The sequence below is a fragment of the Montipora foliosa genome, chromosome 5 (genome assembly GCF_036669935.1).
Source record: "Montipora foliosa isolate CH-2021 chromosome 5, ASM3666993v2, whole genome shotgun sequence".
Lineage (NCBI taxonomy): Eukaryota > Metazoa > Cnidaria > Anthozoa > Scleractinia > Acroporidae > Montipora > Montipora foliosa.
This window is the reverse complement of record NC_090873.1, coordinates 8,237,525-8,258,932: the sequence shown is the minus strand read 5'-3', so window position 1 is coordinate 8,258,932 and position 21,408 is coordinate 8,237,525. Positions and strand designations below refer to the sequence as shown.

The window sequence follows — 21,408 nt, the reverse complement described above, 5'->3', positions numbered from 1 at the left end:
ACGTAACTGATGAAACATCTACCATCCTTGTAGCAATAAATCAATTGAGCTTTAACAATTGCAAACTTTGCATCACTGACACAAAAAAGAGCACGTTCTGCAGCTGAGGCTTTCTCCATGAGTTTCGATAACTGCAACGTTTTGCTAAAACAACAATCTCGCAAGCACTTGAATTCAAGTGTCGTAATCATGGTAAATAGCGGGATTTTTTAGGTCAACATCTAAAGCAGTTGTTGCTCCTTTGCATTTGCAAAAGTCTAAAGAGCGCTGATTTATTTTTTGTTGGCCAAAAAGAACAAATTGCTATTGAAAAACATAAGTGACCCTTGGTTTTTGATGACTAACGTCGATCCAGTTAATATTTCTCCATTGCACAGTTTAAATACACAAGCATTGCCTGTTGAAAATACTCAACAGTTTTGAAAGCCACTCTATTACCAGTGATATCAAAGTTAACATTAACTTAACTCATCAAAGAATAAACTTTTTACGAACACTTGCAAAAGAGGATATTTAAAACAAATCGAGGCATTCCAGTCTGTGGAAGTTGTAATCACGGTAACTCCTGAATTCACCCAAAACTAGGCCCATTCACGTTGAGCTTGACAATCCCATTTGGAGTACTTCTGACCAGGGAGTCAGGTAAGTTGGTGTCATGACGATAGGCGCATAAAACGCGCAAGGGTTGAAGAATGGCTCCCGAGTCAGGGACATCCTTTAACAGGCAGAACGTTTTCGTGATCATGCTTTGTGATGATATTTCTCAAAAATAATTCAATAAATGAAACAGATTTTCTTCATACACGATCATATTTCCTACCAGCCAATCAAAACGCGCGTCTGACAACGCAAAGCCAAATTCGTGTGATGTCACAGCCCTTGTCACAGCCGTATTTACACACTCTCGTATAAGCACAGCTATTCACCAATATGAGTGCGCATATTATCCTAATTATTTTATAAAATATTGTATCTTTTAATATTTTACAATCTTGGCTCGCTTGGTTCATGGCTTTGCCGCCAACAGACTGTGCAAAGAAAAAAATCTTCTTGTGGCCATTCTGGGGTTCAAGAGGAAAAATGGGGGAATTTTGATTTAATTAATAGCACCTTAACCACTGCGTGACTAGAAATTCGCCGGTAAACACCTAAATGAAATATAATTCTGAAAAATCTTCTTGAACGAACAATTTAAATATAATGGAAAGTGCATCCATAGAAAAATGATTTCACGAGATGTACACTTAGGCAATTACTAGCAGTCCAGCAGATGGACTTACAGATATGGCGCATCATATTTCGTGCTACTTATCGCAGTGTCTTGTGAATGCTATCTTTGTCTATGAAATGAATCAATTGTATTCGTCATATCCCTTTTGCTTCTATATATTCATGACCAAATTCTCAGTTTGTTTTGGAGCCTCTGGGTGCTTGTTTGACAAAGGGTGTGGTGAAGCTATAAAGGCTATGAATATTAATTTAAAACGCCCCTCTGACCTCTCGTTTACGGCTTTTAGAACAGCACACAAGCAACATTCTGGCATGTAAACCTATCCCCAATACATTTTTCATGGTCATTTACCGCTGCAATGAGTCAAACATTCAACTGTGAATGAAGATATCCATATCCCCGATAACGCAAAACCGCGTAAAGTTGTTTTTAAACCCTAGTTCCTTTCCAAATTATAGAAAAGAGTTGAATTTTCTCTGACTTATTTCTACTGTACTATTGTTTATATTGATTGCACTTTTGTTTCTTATCTCTTAAGAAATCACATCGAAAGCACTTGTTGGAACCTCTAGCAAATAGGGACCTTTTGTAACGTTGCCAGTTTTGAGACATTAGCAACTAAAAAAATCCACCAAAAAATAAGAAAACATCCAATTCACGAAATTCTTTCTTTGTTAGATTACCAAAAGACTTCTTTAACTTCCCTCAAAATTTGGTTGATGTTGAATGTTTTAAAAGGTCTCACTCGCTTTTTGAAACCAGCGAAGCAAAAAACGGGCTTTTTCTGAATCGTGATTCTTTTCATGGACATGAAAAGTCAAACGTATACACGGTAAAATTTTCCGGGGCGCAATACTTCCAATTTAAATAACTGTGGTAATTGAGGGAATCGTGTGGCGTATATATGGTAAGGCAAAAGCCACAATTTGGTAAGGAAATGGATTTAAAAGCTTTTTAAACGGTGCTTACCACGGACAAGGGAACTTTTGTAACCTCCTTGCCATGAAAAAGGGTCACAGTCCCTTTGATTTTAAAGTGATTCGTTGGGCGTCGGTCTGCAAGGGGATCAGTGTTTAAGTTATCTACTGAAAAGTTGTTGTGCCTTACCATATAAAACTGGGCGAATTATAGCGAAAGGAGAAAAAAGTTACAAAAGTGCCCCACGATGCCTATGGAGAGAGAGAGAGAGAGAGAGAGAGAGAGAGAGAGAAGAGAACAATGATGTAATGTACAATTGCTGGTGGACAAACAAAAAGAGCTAATGACAGATCTTTTGTTTTCGTCGATAACGTATCGTTAAGACCAGCTATGAGCAAATGAAAGTTGTCAATGACACTTGTTTGTACGTAACCAACTTTATGCGTATCTTTTACAGAATGATCCAACTTGTGGTAAACGCCACCTTAACCAGGATCCTAGAACTCGATGTGATTCGATCCCGGAGTGGAGTTGATGTGATAGGAAATTTATCTGGCCGTAAGGCTGTGGTGTTTTTATGGAGATTCAGTCCGTTGCTTTCTGAGGCGCGAGCAATTTTTTGGGACGCGATCGTCGCGAGTCACCAGCCTTACTTTTCTTTATGAGGGGAAAAGACAACTAACGACATCATAAAAATTCGTAAGCCACAAACCCGTCTAAAACAGACACAGTCTGCGCTCCGATTGCACAGAAAAGACGAGGACAACTGTACGTACAGGTAAGTGAAGTTTATTTCTACATTTACAGCTTATTTTATTATTTATCAGCTCAAAGTTATTTTTGCCACCCAAAGTCTATGAATCGTATATCGAGCTTGGGCTACCTATGCTCGGAACCATGGAAAAGTGACGTCAAAGGTGACATCCAAGGCTCACTGGCTTAAAATTTCAGGGTGTGAATGCAGCTTATTATATATGAAAAACTCGAGTTGAAAGTCTGAAAGCCCAAAACTTCCGTGCTGCATATTAATTCATCCGCGTACACACGCATTACATTCTTATACTAGTGAGCCTCTGACGTCATTGCGGCAGCTGGAGGCATAATCGCCAAGGAAAATGTCTTTTTTTTTTTTTTACAAAAAGGCGCGACTGTTGTCTTCTTTCTGGAAATAGGCGGAGGATGCTGGAATTGCAGGGGTTTATTTTGATCGTGATTACGATCTGAGTTTCCAATGGAAATTTCTTTGACCATGGGAGAATGATGTGAATGGAAAACAAAGGGATGTGAATCCTCCTTAATCTTAAAGTGGATTACATTTAAATCTCGCAGCATTTCAGTAAAATTGTTAGCTCGATTCAATTGACCTGAAAGGCTTCCGGATTTCCACCTTACCATCTATAAAAGATCTGGGAACAAACGTCTATAGAATTGTTTTCAGTTTTCTTTTTTACATTCCAATCTTAAATCCATAAACACTTTTACAATATTGCCACGCGGTTAATAACGATTTAAAGGTATTAAACTGGTATTGCTAAATATATGGAAAGAACTCTAGTGAGGCCATCGCTACTGTGTGCATGTGATGGATGAAGAACCTTCGCTGATCCACAACATCAGGAACTTCTTTTCAACACCCAAGGAGATATATATATATATATATATATATATATATATATATATATATATATATATATATATATACATACACACGCTACTTAGGACAACACGCACTTGCACTTAGTACTTGGTTTGGGCCGAGCCGATTTGTCCTCAAACTCCCACGGCCTGCTCCCGTCTGGCCTTGTAGCTCAGTCGGTAGAGCAACGGTGATCTAATCCGGAGGTCGTGGGTTCGATTCCCACCCGGATCAGAGATTTTTCTGTGTCCTTAAGTGTTGCATAAGAAGTTCCTGATGCTGTGGATCAACACACACTTGCACTTGGCATTACTAAACCTTAAATCGTGAATTGAAGATTTTGGAAGCCAACATTCATAAAAGCTAACCTTAGGTCTAAAAGCTTTTGTTTAGGGCTAATTAGGCCCAAAGTTAACTTTTATGAATGTTTAGGATACTTTCTGTATCTCTGAATTCAGGATTTAGGCCTTCCAAAATGTTGAATTCAGGATTTTGGCTTCCAAAATCTTGGATTCAGGATTTTGGAAACTTAACTCTAACTCTAATGTCATAACTCTATGAAAATAACTCTATTGCTAGTCAACCTCATGGCCAGATGCCTCAAACCCTGAAGTGATGACAATAATCTCGTACCCAGATCTTCCACTGTCACACAGAAGGGAGATCTGGTAAAGTTCGATTTCGAGCATGCTCAGTGCCAGCAAGGCCCGAAATACGGGCTTTTTTATCACTGCGCATGTTCGTACTCTCTGTTGTGATTTTGGGTGATTTTGCGGAATAAACATGGATTTCGAGAGTATTCTTTAAGAGATTCTTTTGGGTAGAGGACAAAGAAAACCTAAAACTTAAACCGAAACAGAAAGAAGCGCTACAGGCGATTGTTTTTGAACGGTCGAGATTGTTTAATTGTCGAAGCAACTTCAGAATCACTGAAATGAGCGCATAGGCTTAATCAATAAACGAGTGCTATTTTCTTCACACAATCTCGTGAAAAGTGTAGTTAACCAAACCGTAAATTGAAAGCGAAAATGTTAAAGAGCGCTTAGACCTAATCACTGCAACGAGCGCTATTTTCTTGACACGATCTCGTGAAAAATGTAGTTAATCTAACAGTAAAATTCACAATTGATCACTACTTAATTCGCGAGTCACACTTCAACTTGAATTTATTAGTTTCTGCGTACCGCGTAGCAAGCCACGCAGAACTTTATTCGTTTGGTAGGGTACGTAGGGCTTTCGTCGGTACCATTTACACAAACGTCGAAAATTTTTTAAATGGTTTTCCTCAACTGTGAAGCTTTTCTGGCGTCGGAAAAAAACAAAACTTTCCTCCGCACAACTGCCATTTATTCAAAACAGCACATGAGCTTGCGAAAACCAAACCTTCACCCCGCTAAATAAGCCAATGGGAGCGTAGATTGCATTGCCGCAACCTTTTTTTAGTAGTCAATGAAAAATGGTGTACTATCGAACTTTACCAGATCTCACATTTCCAGTGACAGAGTGAGATCTGGGTACGAGATTAGTGATGACAACTGAGATAAAGAGAACTGAGACAAACGTCTTCTTAAATGACAGAATAGAGAAGGGGAGATTTAATAAACTGTCTTCCTCATAAAAGAGAAAGATGTGAGGATTGAAATTTGCCCAAATTTGAATATATATATTTTTTTGGGAGGGGGGAGGGGGGAGGGGGAGGGAAAGTAAAGTCTAAAAGCGAATATTAGTAAAAAGGTATGTTACTGAAAGCTTGTGTGAAACTTGACAATTGTTTTGATGCCGGGTTCCTGCAGGACTCAGTCTGATAAGAACATATAACACACTTACGTCACATTCAAAGTTGTTTTCCTCGGTTTCCTTTGTCCTCAAGTTTACTAAGGTAACGGGGACTTTGATTGTAAGAGGAAATAGCAGAAAAAGTAATTCCCCTCGCAAACACCACGCCACACAAGATGCTTCCGAAATAATCACAACCAACACTCAATGGGAGAATCTATGCACAAATTTTATTTCAAATTTATTGTCAGCGGACAAAAGGCGTTGGCAAATCAAACGATATTGTGCAGGACTAACGTGGACACCTCCGTAAAATAACATTCACATAATATTGTTAATTTACACACCTCGGGCGATACCCTCATTGGCTAAATAAAGTAACTTCTAATACCCTAAAAATATTAAAAGGCATGCCTCTTATTTAATTGTAATTTTGTTTTTGCTTGGTAGAACACTTAAATTCATATTTTGCTTCAATCTCTTTTGTTGCTGTAGCTCCCAAAATGCGTCCGCACTTGCGTTTGTCGGCATGAACCATGGTCATCTTTTCGTTAAATCGTTCTAATCATACATTGTGTAACTCTTTCTTACAAAAGACTAAAAAGAAGTTTGAAAATCTCTCCAATTTTTTCGATATCAGTTCAAGCATTGTCTAAAAAGTTGATTGCGTCTGTTAACTTATTTGCATTTCACATATCGCTAATTCTTCATTAATATATGAACTTAGTTTTGAGTAGTGTTGAGATGTTGCAAATTTTAAAGTTCTCGAATGTTTCTACAAAGTGAGATAGAAAACTTCCACTTCAGTTGGGCGGAAATGGTAAGTGCCAGCAAGGAACGTCTTTGCGAAAGTACTTGAGTAAGCATAGCCTGCTGCTGGACTGTAAGTGTAACCAAGGTTTGAATACGAAGACGTACCAGATGACGCAAGGTTTGAAATGCAAAGATCGTGTCCTCCTCCAAACGTAGGACCACGTGTATTGCAGTCGTAAATGGAATAGGCTCTACTCGAACTATATCGACCTGTTTGTGTCAGCGTTGTGGGTGCCCATCCTGGCTTGTTGCGCAAGGAGAACAAAAAGGCAGTAGCATCGTAAGAATAAGAACAACTCTGAGAACCTTAATGAAAGAAAGGATTCAATCAGTCAATCAATCAAACAATCAAACAATCAATAAAGAAACAAATAAATAAATAAATAAATAAATAAAATAAGGGAATGGGTTCCAAGCAAAGGCTTGGCACGCTCTACACGTGTCTGTCCTAAACAGCAACGTGAACTGGGCCTAAATTTAAGGAGAATCTCCACTTCCACTCCAGAGGATGATGATAATAATAATAATAATAATAATAATAATAATAATAATAATAATAATAATAATAATAATAGTAATAATAATAATAATAATAACGTTTATTGAAAATCAATCAATAAATACAGAAATAATTAAAAACATAAAAATATTCAGTTCCAGTTATAAAAACAGTTCAACTTCATTGTTTATTTACATTAAAAACAAAAGTCAAAAATATATTATGATTATACATGTGATTTTAAAAGACTCCTAAGCGGCCTTCACGGTAGCCCAGTTCAATGTTTGCATCTGGATTCCAGTTCGAAGCACAACGACTGCCTCTTATTGCCATAACAGATGATCGTATCAAGGCAAAAGATAAGGTGCATCGCATCCATGCAAGTTATACGATATTCTGATTTTTGCTTCTGTGCAAGTAGCTCGGCTAAACGTTTGTATGCAACAGTTGTCTCTTTCCTTCTTCCGCCCGTTATTGAAAACACAAGTGGAGTGGATACAAAGTATTCGACTTCCCTTATCCTGTCACTATACTCCCTCTTCTTCGCCATCTCGTGTTGTCAGTTATAGGGTGCTGGGATATTGGTACTTCGGTAGCTCGATGCGTTCGGGTGAAAAACCCTAACTTGAAAAAATGCATCTTGTTGCCGACTCCAGAATCCCATTGCTCTAATATCTAACCTTGCATCATCTTGTTTGTTGGCCGTGCGTGGTAGAATGAGTTAATTCGCCTGAAAGTGATTGCAGCTGTGGTTCTTTTTCTACATTTGTACATACTTCCGTCAGCCACTGGGCGGTTATGATCTCATTATGCCTTGCAATTGATAGTCCACCATAGGGGCATGTCATGGCATGGTCTGTTGAAAAAGCTTTTCCACACTTACAGTGATGGGGTACGTTTTTCATCTTCCATCCATATCGTAAATTGAGTGCATCACGAAATCCTCCTTTGTTTAAATTGAAGCCTTGATCTTTTAATGGCAATACTGATAACCACGACAATGATCCTTTTTCGCCAAGTAGATCCATCATTCTTTGCTTTGGTGGAGATAGGACTTTCTATAATTTCTTGAACCGCACTTTCCGTTTCCTTTTGCTTTTGCCGACCCAAGTGTGTCTTGATTGATTGTGGTTGTGGTTAACTAAATGATTGGCTTTGCTGAACAGTCATATCTTTGAGTGGTTCACTGATCTTTTGTTATGCATGATATTCTCCACTTGCACTGGTTACTGGGGTAATGATATTTAGACCACCGTGACGAATAGGCAAAGGGAAAAGTCTCCTTTCATCAGGATTGCATTAAAATCTGCCGGTCAATTTAATAATAATAATGATAATGATGATGATAATAATAATAACAATAATAATAATAATAATAATAATAATAATAATGATAATGATAATGATAATGATGATGATAATAATAATACAGTAATAATAATAAAAACTTTATTTAAATGTTAGTGTTAAGAGTTTTTTGGGCTCGAACTGGGGACACTGTACAGAAATGAAGTGAAATGAAATCAACTCATATCAAATCATACGTTGGTTTTTAGCAGAGATGAAATTTGGATTACCCGGAGAAAAACCTCTTGGCAGCAGGCATCTTGAACACTATTACACTATTACACTATTGTTGTAAATAAATAAAGTTTAAAAAAGCTCAAAACACTTCAATTTTTTACGCCCCTTTTCTTGCTTTTCCGCCCTTCCTTCCCCCACCCCCCCCCCCCCCCCCCTCCCACAAAAACAGAAAAAAACAATATATATGCGAGAGCGGTGCGGAGCTCCGAACAGCTCCGAGTAACTCCGAACATAACTCCGAGCAAATATGAGTAGGTCCCCAGCATACAGGGTCCTGCTCAGATTTACTCGGAGAAAAAGAACCTAACCATTCCCACTCGAAATGTACTTAGGGACTCTTTACAAAGTCAAAACTTCCAAGCTGGAAAATATTGTAAAAGTCAATGACTCGCTTCGCCTCGGCGCTGGAGGAACGATATGCATTTTCCACGCCAGCCGCAGGATTAATCTTGTTCACAATGACACCATTTACTCTTTTATAAACATTATTTACATTTCGCTCTTTTCCTTGATCAAGAGACGAATGTTCGAGAAAGCTTTTTACATAGATCGTTTCAAAACAACTTTTTTGGATTAAGGACGTTCGCGCTAATTGTTTGTGCGCAACTTTTACTGCGCAGGTAACGCGACTGTAATATGTCACGCATTATTTCAAGCATTAGTTAAAATCTTATAGGGACAAAAGGGTCGGGGAAAAACTTAAAGAGAAAGGACCGGGAGGCTGGAAAAAGCCGCTAATCGAGTCGTAGTTGAGAGTTTTGAAATCTCGAGGAAGGTTAGTTTTAGTCAGCGACGTTGCATAAATTTAATGGGGTTGGTTTTTTAAAACATTTTTATTACCTTACGAACTTCGTAGTTTAAAACGAATGCATGTTTTTCAAGTTCTTTTCCTTTACTTTCATGAAAATATAGGCTCGATTACCAGCTGCTGTTTCGGGAAGTGAGCCTGCGCTCACTCCCGATGATGTTCTGTTTAAAGAGAACTATTTCTCTCAAATATAGCAAACAATTTCTTATCTGCTAAGAGAATCCATAGCGGCAAGAATATTAGTTAAGTATTACGTGAAGTAATTTGTGTCGAAACGATCAGCTTGTACAATAAGATGGTTTTGTTTAATTCGTACAGAATGATGGTGCGTTGTTTCGTTTTCAAAACAACTTTTTTGGATTAAGGTTGCGATGAGGCGTTTGTTTTTTTTAAGATAACTAATCCTCGAAATTATAACAAATTGTAATCTGCTGCCTTTCGCTTCGAAGCAAGGGTACTTTGCTAAACTCTATCAACTTGTAATAAACATTGTCAAGTAACGCATTTCAAATTAAGCTTCGATGATCGAAGAACAAGCGTTTATATCGACTTGTAATGAAAGTGTATTTTTCTTTTAATAAAGCGTTTCAGTGTATGTTGTTTGCTCACTGCACCACAATGTTGTGAACCCATTTTGAAACCAAGTAAATAGTCCCGTTTCACACTGCAATGGTCTCAAGCGGTTCTCAAAATCCAAATTAAGAAAATCTTGAACTACATTCAAAATACTCCCGTCTCGTTTGAAAACGAATGGTCCGTAGTGATTCGAAATTGTAGAACCATTGCTGCTTCCTTTTTATCAAGGCTTTTCTAATGAAAGTTTGTTAGCGTATGCCATGCTGATCGATAAACGAATCGAACGTTATGCAAAGAAAATCGTAAACTTGTGTCAAGAAAGGATTTATCTCTTTGGATGGAAAACAATAGCGCTGTTATTACACTTGAAGCGTGACCGTCTTTAAACACTGCAAAAGAAGAGACAGCGCTCATTTGGGTTGGAATAGTCCGAACGTTTGTGCCATAAAACGTTCATTTTGCAGTGTTTTCATTGGTTTTCGATGAAGTCATTTAGTGTGTTTTTGATTGGTTTTTGGTGAGATCGTCTAGTGTGATTGTGATTGGTTTATTCCCTTCAGGTCATGTCTTTGCTTCGCTGTAATCTCTCATTCTCTCTTCAACTCTAGAGCAGGACAGATCTTTCTCTTCAAGCCAGCATATTCATACACCGCCAAAACGATATGCATACACAGTCGTTACACGCGTGCGCGCTCGTTACGAAACAACGTTTTTGGGTTACGTTCAAACTTCTCCATTGTTTTGTAATTTGTGCACCTAGGGTTGTGTTCAAACTTGCTCCATTGTCGTTGTTTTCACGTACTTCTTACGGTTACGTGTTTAAACTTACCCCTAATTTATGCACGCCCCCTTCTTTTGCCTTTCTGATTTATGACGTCATTTGATGACTACCTGTCAAATCTGATCTGAATTTTCCCTAGCCTGCACGCAGGCGGTTGGTTGGTCGAAAAAACCGGAATTCGTAATGAGGTCGCCATCTTGGATTCGCGCGGCTAGGTCTGGGCCGGGTTGAGGGTCGACAAAGCGAGCGAGGGGAGGGGAGGGGGGGGGGAGGAGAGAGAAAAACAGCCTGCCCGAAAACCAGTCCCCCTTGAGTAGCACAATTGCGCGGCGTCCCCCAGTGGACGCTGTCTTCTAATTGTTCGGCAGACATGGTGTCAATCAACACAAAATTTGATATTCATATACCTCTTTTGTCACCATAGTGCTTTAGATTTCTTGGGGACAAGAGAAATGAGCGTTCTTTTGAAGCATGAACAAAAACAGGCGATAGTTAGTTTGCTAAATGGGGAACATGTGCTGGCCGTGCTTCCCACTGGCTTTGGGAAAAGCATAATATTTCCAGTGTTTGCGATAGCCGAAAGTGAGAAACTTGAAGGTCGTCCGGTGTCAGTGCTTGTAATTTGCCCACTCAAGAGCATCATATCAGATCAGATTATCCAACTGGTTTGTGTTCGGCATCAGAATTCACCCCAGAGAGTTCTAAGCAAATAATCGAAGATCCTCCTCTCCGCTCTTCCCACTCCCCACCCCGTCGTTTTGTCACGGGGCCCAGATCTATCCCACGCTCTTCCAATATGGCGTCTGATCGTGTTTCGTGGCGACACAACATCTACCACATGTAAGCAGGCTAAATTATCCCATACAACTACTGATACCCGATAAATTCGATCAGAGAGACATCGGTCGCTTAAGGTTCTTGGGCCTCGCTCTTCTTTCGATTAGATAAAGTGGAAGAGAAAATATATTCCCCGGAAAGTACATTTCATTAGCTTTCAATGCATGTATAGTTTATGGCTGTTGCACCTAACAAAGTGCGTTAAAAAAAATTTGGCGAAGGACACCCGCGAAGATCTACCGTATTCCTTAAATAGGAGATTGTCTGTTGTCTGTAGCCTTCGTGAGACTAGAATTTTCTTCATTGCATTGGCTAAAACTAACATTTACAAAACCAAAGACTGAAATGGCCCATCACATATCCTCACAGGGATTACAATTTAAGCCCTCATCAGTTTCTTAATTTACTTAATGTGAGAAAATTTCTTGTGTCGTTGCCAGTCCACTGTTCAAATTCCAGGATTCTCTCGTTGCCACTTTAATGCAAGCAGGAGCCTTCCTGACACAAGCTTGTTTGTTAGTGTATAAACAGACTGTGATTAAGCATGCATAAAAGCTAACCATAGGCCTAATTAGACCTAAACAAAAGTTTTTAAACCCAAGGTTAGCTTTTATGAATGTTGGTTTCTAAAATCTTAAATTTAGGATTTTCGAAACTTAACTCGAACTCTACGACATAACCCTATGAAAATGACTCTAAGAATAGCTGTCCCCAGTAATTACACATATATGGCATTGTTTCCTTTTCCTTCATCAGTGCTTTCGTCTGTTTCAATAACAATGGAATTAATTGGGCTGACGTGACAGTTTGCTCATGCGCAGAGACGTGAAACTCTCCCTTTAATGCAACCATAACACGTCACAAATATTCAAGATGGCGGCACCTGTGATATTTAAAGTCACAAAAACCGATTCTAGAAATTACCTGTTTCTGTTGGGAATTTTTTTTTTAAAGAAAAAATTTGATTCCGAACATTATTTGCTATTTTTTGGTGGGAGTGGATGTTCCGTTTAAGAATTACGAATGATTTTCAAAGTACTTTGAGTTACTCACCCCATGATATGCTGGCATAGCCCCCAAATATATACTGGTTCACCTTGATTATGGTAACAGTTGGCCCTTTTCCATCACACAGAGAGTGAAAGGTCGAAGATTTCCAGCCGTCTCTTGAAGCACGCCAGCAGAGTTTCCAGGAACTATTGCTTTGTGATACTGGCTTCAGCCATTCGCTCAGGTTGACCAGGTATGTTGCATTGCTTCCAATAAGGACAGACTTTCCTAAGCCCTTTCCAATCTGTTCTGTTGAATGAACAAACCATTCCATTTAGATCACAACTCCCAAGATCCGTGGTACAGCAGATCACTTCCAAAGGATACCATATTGGAAAAAAGAATGTCACCCGGCCGTTTAGGAGACCCTCTGAAGGTTTCCGTCCCTCATTCGTACCATTCTTCTCATAGGATACTTCGTCCGCATTGCATAAGGAGGAGAACGAGAAGACATAAACGCGAAACACTAAGGATGGTGGCAGAAGGTTATAATTCAGCCTGTGGACGGGGCCTTTGTGCAAACAAAGGCAAATAAAAAGGCAAATAACACTGTTTAACTCTTCGTCACTGGAGTGTTTGATTTAACTATCGGTCACGTGATCTTAGAAGACGTGACCATTTTCGTGAGCCGTAAAGAGGAGGTAGCCCCCATCCCTGGTAAGTGATGGACTTGATTTCCTGATGGACAGAACTTCGTTAACCTCGAAATTACCCTTGGGTTCTTCTCTACCAGTATAACTTTTTTTTTGTTATTTTCCCAAAACATCAAGTGAGTAATAAATAAAACTGTCAGCATCCGCGGTCGCGATAGTACCTTTAACGTGCGCGAAAACGTCAAATGATTAATAAGGCTCGCAAAACAAAACTGTCAGCATCAGTCGCGATAATACCTTCATTAGACGTTTTGGACTTACCTGCGCAGTTTCTTCGGTTTTTTTGATATCCACTATTGCAAGTGCAAGCGGAAGATCCCATGGTATTCATACAGGTGGCATTCACGTGACACTCGTTTTCAGATGAACACTCGTCAATGTCTGAAACCAAATCAACACAACAAAGCGAACTCGAGGACTGCACTTTCAAACTCTTGTTGGCAATCCTGTCATAATATTCTCTACTTTCACAAATTCACCCCCCCCCCCCCCCCCTTAAATATTTTGCATAATGATTGTTTTTGATTTCTCTTGGGACATGACGATGTCTCAAGAGAAATCGAAAACACTGCCTATCCAAATTTTTGGAGGGTAAAAGAGGTGTATTATGGGATTTGAGAAAGTAGAGAATTAGTACAATTTCTCCGTTTTATTTTTGTTTTTTTTTTTCCTGTGTCGGAAAATGGAAAAGTTGCGCCATAGTTCTTTCCTGTCACTCCCCTGCTAAGAATTGTCTTTGTGCCTAGAGTCTTCTGCCCGTATCTTTGGTAGGTTTCAGGGGGTAGTAGAAATACGTAGATTTTATCCGGTGGACAAAGTACAAGCAATGGCGACGAGGCCAATGTAACGCGAATGGTGTTTTATTGGATCTTTAAACAAAGTATGGAGCTCAAGAATGGAACGTCGATTCGATAAACAAGACAAGCGGTGAAAAATTATTATCTGGAATCTTAAAAGCGACCAATAATGACTTCGACAACAATTGCATCTTTCGCCGTCAGATATCAAAGTTAGCTGTCTTTCTACTATTTTAATAACTTTAGTGTTATGTACAACACTGAACCCAAACGTCAAATTCTCCGGTAACTTTTTCGAGTTGGATATGGGTTTAACAAACTCAGAGACGGAATCGAACACCTTGAGTGGATCTGTGTTTACAATTGTCTGGCTATTTATAATTTTATTTATTTTCACTCAACTCTGCATAGTTTTCAAGTAAGAAAAACAGTTAGAAATTGGACAAAATCTTTTTAGTAAAGATTTTTTTGAAAGAAAGCTTGCTGTCCGGTTTTTGCTTTATTATTCAAGGAAATGGTTCTTCAATAAAGAGTTTGATCCTGAACACTGGTGGGAAATTTATTTAGGTGCGTGTGGTTTTTGACACGGCGTGTGATGCTTGTTTGAACGCACGCAACGAAATAGGAAATTTTCTTCTTCCTTCTAATAGTAAATATGTTGTTTGTTTCAATAAAATTCTTGGCTGGAAAAGGTTTTTGTGACATTTTCTGTCTTTGTGGATTGATCGTGTTCGAACTTAACTAATTTGCATATGTGGGTTGATATTTCATATGCAAGTTGTTTTTATAAAGATGATATCAGGCTATTTAACTCAAAAATGGCACGTTCGATTCTTTAGAATCCGTCAAATTAATCGCGGAGCTACTTGGCTAAAACGAACTAACAGAACATTTCGTAAGACTCAACTTGTTAGATGGGATCTTACCGTTTTTGCAGTCTAGTCCGGTGAATCCGGCGTTGCAGATACACTTGTAGCTGTTCTCTTCGTACAGTGCCAGACACGTTCCACCGTTCTTACAAAGCCAAACGCTACATGGTGACTACAAAGAATTGCAAGAGATTTATTTGATATAATTATAATAGACTTGCGTGGAATGTAAGGCTAAATCTCGATTGCTATGAGTTTGTCTTAAACCTCAGTCAGCGGCAAAGCCATGCAATTACTTGATAAGTCCCATTTAACGCAGCGAAACCTTTGTCTTCCAATGCAAGAACTAAGTGATTATTAAAAAGGTGGTCAAGGTAATAAAGTGATATTAGGGAGCTTGAACAAAAACGGCGACGGCAACGAGAACGTCACGAATTTGCATATTTAGTGGGCACTGAAAAACAATAGCCTTGCACGCCCTGCACTTGCGTTTTTCCCTTTTGTCCATTTCTTTTCCGTCGTCTGCAAAACAACTGCGTAAAATAGCCAAATTTGAGGTTTTATGAAGATCGTCAGCTCTTGAGAATAAATTTTCCTTTTCTCCTCTAAATTAAGCGCCGTTCTGACCAGTGAAATAGTCACGAAGAATAGTCACGATTACAATAACGCGAAAATATATTTTGAGATGACGTTCTCGTTGCCATCGCTGTTGTCGTCGCTTAAGCTCCCTAATAAAAGATCTTTTGGCGGCGATGACGTATGAAGAAAACCCTTAAAGCATGATGCCATTTGTAAGGAAATTCGTATATATGGCCCGTTCTCGTTGCCGTCGCAGTCGTCGTTGCTTAAGCTCCCTATTGACGCTCAATAACGCCTTGGCCTTTTAACATTTAATTTATTCCTTTCGGTTTTTTTTTTACAATAAACCGAGGTTGTTATATTTCGGCGACAAACGACGTCAGCGACAACCAGGTGTGCGACGTTCTTCGTAGCACTGTTCACATGTAGGAAATGCGCACCTTTTTTGAATACGCATATCTGAGTAACGCCTTTCCATGGTTTGTCAATATTTTCGCAATAAAAAAAAAAAAAATTAATAAAATACGAATGTAAAAAGAGGTAAAACACACTATACACCATAAAAATTCAAGACATTCGACTTACCGCGATGCTGAAGTGGTGAAAGAATTCGTTGGACACGAATTTGTCCGAGTTGTTGTACTTGTCCGAAGGGAGCAGTTTACAAAGCAGTTTACCGTTGATGTCCGCTTTAGCAGCCAAGTTGTATGAAAAACATGTCGGAGTTTCCAAACAGGCAAGCGAGCACTGGGGCGTCCGATCAACGTGACTATACCCAAGAGTTGTGATATTCAAGTAGGAGAATTTGTCTTCTTTAAAGTTTGCATATCTGACACCAGTATGAGTTTCCCCGCGACTGAAAACTTTGCCGGCTTTTTTCTCTGAGATAGATGATTTGCAACCAATCTCTATAGACCCAGATAACAATGGGATAACATACAATGCAATTGCTGGTGGACGAACAGTAGGATCTAACGAACGGTCTTTTGTTTTCATCCACCAACATGGCGGCGATGACGTCACGTGAAAACCACCGCGGATTAAACAATTCTCGGTTTTCACATGACGTCACAACCGCCATGTTGGTGCCCTAAACAAAGAAAAGGCGGCCATGTTGGTGCCCCGACCAAATCCTCCGGGAATTTAAATCTATTATTATGCAAACGCTTCCTTTTGTTTTCGTTGAAAAACATGGCTGTTGATCACGTGAGTGAAAACCAGCAATAGCGGCGGTGTCACAGCGTTTTGTGTTCCCCAGTGTTATCTGTTCCCCCGAACACTGAGCACTAGTGCTGTGTGTTCCCCCTTCGCCATAACTATAAATATGGTAGCAGAATATGAATACAGAAAGTATCCTAAACAGGCATAAAAGCTAACCTTAAGCCTAATTAGGCCTAAACAAAAAAGTTTTTAGGCCTAAGGTTAGCTTTTGATGCATGTTTAGGATACTTTCTGTATTCATATTCTGGTATCATATTTATAGTTATGGCGAAGGGGGAACACAGTGCTCAGTGTTCTGGGGAACAGATAACACGGGGAACACGAAACGCTGTGACAGCGGAACACAAGAACAACTGTACAAAGGGAAAAGTGTCGAGAACGCGAACACGAGCTCCTTGACAACATCGGCGTGTTTGAGGTTAAGGTCGCGTCATAAGTTTCGCAAAGTGTCAGTTTTTAAATATGTTCTTATTTCACCAGTATTCATGGCATGAGAATAAAATTGACATAATCTCAATGTTCCTTAAATGTAGATTTTGAAACCAAAAAAGTACACTGACACCTCGTGATGGGACCTTAAATTTGTCCATTTCTGAAAGAAGCTCTCAGTTGTGTGCAAGTTGCTGTAGATTAATAAATATTTAATAATTTTATGTTTTGGACAAGATTATGTGAACGATAGAAATGAGATGAATTAGTTTCCTTGCTTTACTCAGAGGCTAGATATCAGGCTATTCAAAAATTGACATCTTCTTAATGTTCCTTGGATGTAGATTTTGAAACCAAAAAAGTACACTGACACCTCGTGATCGGACCTTAAATTTGTCCATTTCTGAAAGAAGCTCTCAGTTGTGTGCAAGTTGCTGTAGATTAATAAATATTTAATAATTTTATGTTTTGGACAAGATTATGTGAACGATAGAAATGAGATGAATTAGTTTCCTTGTTTTACTCAGAGGCTAGATATCAGGCTATTCAAAAATTGACATCTTCTTAATGTTCCTTCAATGTAGATTTTGAAACCAAAAAAGTACACTGACACTTCATGATGGGACCTTAAATTTGGCACAGTTCTGGATAGGTAAAACTGAGTAGAAAAAAAAAACGTATCATACCTGTAGCAACTGCATATAAGAGGACGATTATTAGTATAAGCAGACAAGCTTTCCCAAATGTCGTAAAGCCAAAGGGTTTCATCCTTTTTCCTTACTTTACGGTGCAAGACTGTTCCACCGTCAGTTTAGTGCAAACCAGTGCAGGTTTACCATTACTTATCTAGACTTGAAACAACTTAATAATAATTGGTTCGAGGGTTTTAAGGGTGCGAATTCCTGTCAAGTGGATTCCGTGATCTGTGATCTGACAATGGAGAAGACAGTTGCAAGTACGTTTATTTGACAGGGGTGTTTTTGCATAATTGCGGATGAAAGCATGAATTAACCACATGAATATTTTATCTTAGCCGTGAGGACATCCCTCTTGAAATTTAAGCCGAACTACTTTACTATATATTATACTTTTCTAATAAAGATTATCACTTCCCCAGTATCAGATCTTCCTTTCTAGAGTTTCGCTTTTTTTACATTGAATACCAACGATTCTTGTACAGAAGATGTAAATCGTTATAAAACAAAACGCGCGCCTTTTACAAAGAAACATACACTAAGTTCCTGTCAATATTAACAGAGGAATTCTTAGTTAGCTTGGCTTTTAATATTTTATACAAAACATAATGTAATTAGTATTTATTATTTGTTTTTTTTATTCCATGTATTGTAATGCGCAGTTGATCATCTCGCCATGGAAACTGCGCAATATAAATTCGTAGTTTATTATTATTTATTAATATCCGAACGGAAAACGATGGAAAACAAGCACATGCTAGGACTCAATGAAAGCCAAACACCGTCCGCTTTATTATTCTGCCATATCTACTAGAGCTCCTTGAACCCCTCGTTATATATGTTAACTTTAAGATCTGCTGAAATAGCTTCAACTTCAGCGTTGTCAGAGTTTTCAGTCTCTGTTGCAAGAAATCTGTCGGCAGTATGGTATTTGACACATCGAAGATAAGCGTCGAAAGTTTCAAGAACATTATTCAGGCTAAGAAAAGACTTTGAAGTTTGACCCAAAGCTCACCATTTTCTTTAACGATTAAGGCGTCATATAATATGGCTTAATATTGAATTCCTGTCTTAGTTTGCAGCCTTGAAATGGCAATAAGTTTGTGAACTGACTTCGGATTAATAATAATTAGTAGTAAGTTGATGGAATGTTTGACTTCGGAGCAATAATGGACCGGTTTTTGTTGACGTTCGTAACACATGGTATACTACTTCAGAAACAAAATTGGTATCCTCTAAAACAAACAAAGAACAAGACTCGTGCAGAATTGAAAGCTTAGTATTTCTCTCTTCGCCGTGAAGTGAAAAAAAAAAGATTACGGAGTCAAGAGAAAAAAGAAGGTTTGAAACTACTGCCCAAAATTTGCTACGAGAACCAAGCAACGGTGAAGTCTTAAAATGAATTCAATTGGCACCAAACTTGACACAAAATAAGAACAACCACTCTTATCCATTTCTACCTCGATACTTTTTACGGAAATGTTAAAATTGTCATTTTCTAAGCTCTTCAAAGAACATGCTCAAAGGCCGCATAACATGGCGGTGGAAAATGGATGATATTTGACGCGATAAAAATGTACCTGGTACCTCATTGTTAATTTTTTTGAACTTCATATTCTTCAAATATTGGTATTATTCATTTTCTGTGTTAAGTCTTATGCTCGAACTCGGAACGCTTCCCTCCGAAAATAGCAGAAATGTTTGTAACCTGAACGAGCTAATAAAAAAATTAAAGGCAAATTGATGCTAATTATTCATGTCGAATCGTCGAAGTGACTAATTTTTGGCTTGTCGCTTGGAAAGCTTTACAAAATGCGAAGTTATCCTTCAGAAGTATTAAAAATAGGATCTAATGAACGGTCTTTTGTTTTCGTCCACCAACATATGGCGGCGATGACGTCACGTGAAAACCACCGCGGATTAAACAATAGCGGCGGTGTCACAGCGTTTTGTGTTCCCCCGTGTTATCTGTTCCCCCGAACACTGAGCACTAGTGCTGTGTGTTCCCCCTTCGCCATAACGATAAATATGGTAGCAGTGTAGTGAAAAAAAAAAAAAAAAGATTACGGAGTCAAGCGAAAAAAGAAGGTTTAAAACTACTGTCACATAAAAGTTTTATGTGACAGGAAAAGAAGAGAATGGCAATTTATCCCTAGAGCAATTAAGAGGCTACCTTAAATAAGTATTTCTGTTTTTTCGTTAGCTATAGGTCAGAAGATAAAGGACTTTTCTTTTCTTTCGCCGGAAAACTTGCAATGAAACACACGAGTATAATTTCAAGTTTTGAGGGAAAAGTTGATCATTATTAACTTTTGGCTACGAACATTTGAAACGATTCAAACAAAAGTTATTTGAAAGTGTGAAATACTTTCCATCCTTGCTAGTCGTAACAACAGACATCGGCCGCATTGCAGGGGTTTATTTTGATCGTGACTACGATCTGAGTTTCCAATGGAGACAAAAATTGAAATACTATTTACTGAGTAACTGTGGTAGCTATTTACTAAATGTTCGTGAGTATTTAATGTAAACAGTGAGATATTCGTCTTTTTTGCAAACCGGCTGTATACAGGTGTTTAATTTTCCGTTTCAGTAGTATTCGTAAGTGTTATCAAAGTTAAAGAGGGGACTGGTTTTGAAGCTCGGCAAACATCAAAGGAGCAAACAAAGATGCCAAGATTTAGGTTAGAAAGTCCACGACCGTGCACAATCTTTTGTTTTGCGCTCATATACTATGCATGAATTACGTAATCAACACGTTTCTATTGGTTAGTTCCTCAGTACGGATTAAACAACCATTGTGTTTTGTGCACGGTCAAGGCCAAAAAAGAGAAAAAAACCTACAACAAAGAAATTTGTCGTGTTTCATAACCATTCCCCTCTATTAACTATGGTGTTATGAATGACTACCCGCCTCCCAACAAATGATGAGCATGTGTCAGCGGATGATGACGACCCAATAACTATCACCTAGTATTCTGTTAGAGGAAGGGGGTGGGGATGGGGGGGGGGGGGCTAGGAGAAAATGACAACGAGAGAGAAGGGGGGTTGGATGTAAAATTCAATAGATACCAGTTTGTAGTGATAAGGATCCCGTGGTTAAATAATGTTTTTTTTTTATTTATTATTATTATTATTATTATTATTAGTAGTAGTAGTAGTATTATTATTGGTAGAAAAAACTGCTTTTACACCAGATAATTATGAACAAAAATGTCTGTAGAAAGGACAAAATTCCAATAGTTACTGGGAGGGGGATTGGAAAATTAGAGGAGGGGGGGGGGGGGAGGTAGGAGAAGATGACAACAAGAGAGAGGGGGATTGGATGTAAAATTTAATACATACCACTTTTTAGTGGTAAGGATCCCGTGGTTAAATAATGTTTTTAATTTCATTTATTAATATTATATATTAGTCGTAGTAGTTATGGTAGATGAAACTGCTTTTACACCACATAATTATGAAAGAAAATGTCTGTAGAAAGGACAAAATTTTTACAGATATGTATTCATATTTGGTGTATTTTCCCCTCAGAAAAAAAAGTAAGGACCCAACTAACTTCTGGATGGCTGGCTTTGACTTCAGTGTGACAAGACTGGGAATGCCTGTGTAGCCAATCAGCATTATCACCTATATGAAAGTGTCCTTTTGAAGAA

The 21,408-nt window shown here is 38.5% G+C and overlaps 2 protein-coding genes across 2 annotated transcripts in view; both read right to left on the bottom strand.

Annotated features, from left to right (window-relative positions):
- Window positions 1-21,408, bottom strand: part of LOC138003529 (epidermal growth factor-like protein 6) — a 120,404-nt gene that overhangs the window by 70,123 nt on the left and 28,873 nt on the right. The gene's annotated exons all lie outside the window — the stretch shown is intronic.
- On the bottom strand, window positions 5,776-17,971 carry LOC138004265 (uncharacterized). The gene is made up of 6 exons (XM_068850741.1): window positions 17,744-17,971; window positions 15,993-16,315; window positions 14,886-15,000; window positions 13,424-13,543; window positions 12,513-12,758; window positions 5,776-6,680 (listed from the first exon to the last, which is right to left on the bottom strand). Exons 1-6 carry the CDS (start codon window positions 17,823-17,825, stop codon window positions 6,337-6,339), a joined length of 1,230 nt encoding a protein of 409 aa, XP_068706842.1. The 5' UTR covers window positions 17,826-17,971; the 3' UTR covers window positions 5,776-6,336.

Excerpts from the sequence above, each read along its gene's own strand:
- LOC138004265 (XM_068850741.1), bottom strand. The coding sequence starts at position 17,825 with ATGAAACCCTTTGGCTTTACGACATTTGGGAAAGCTTGTCTGCTTATA. Across the intron at positions 13,544-14,885 it reads CGGACTAGACTGCAAAAACG|ACATTGACGAGTGTTCATCT; the intron begins GTAAGATCCCAT and ends ATTTGGTTTCAG. Across the intron at positions 6,681-12,512 it reads CTATGCCAGCATATCATGGG|GTTCTCAGAGTTGTTCTTAT; the intron begins GTGAGTAACTCA and ends TCTTTCATTAAG.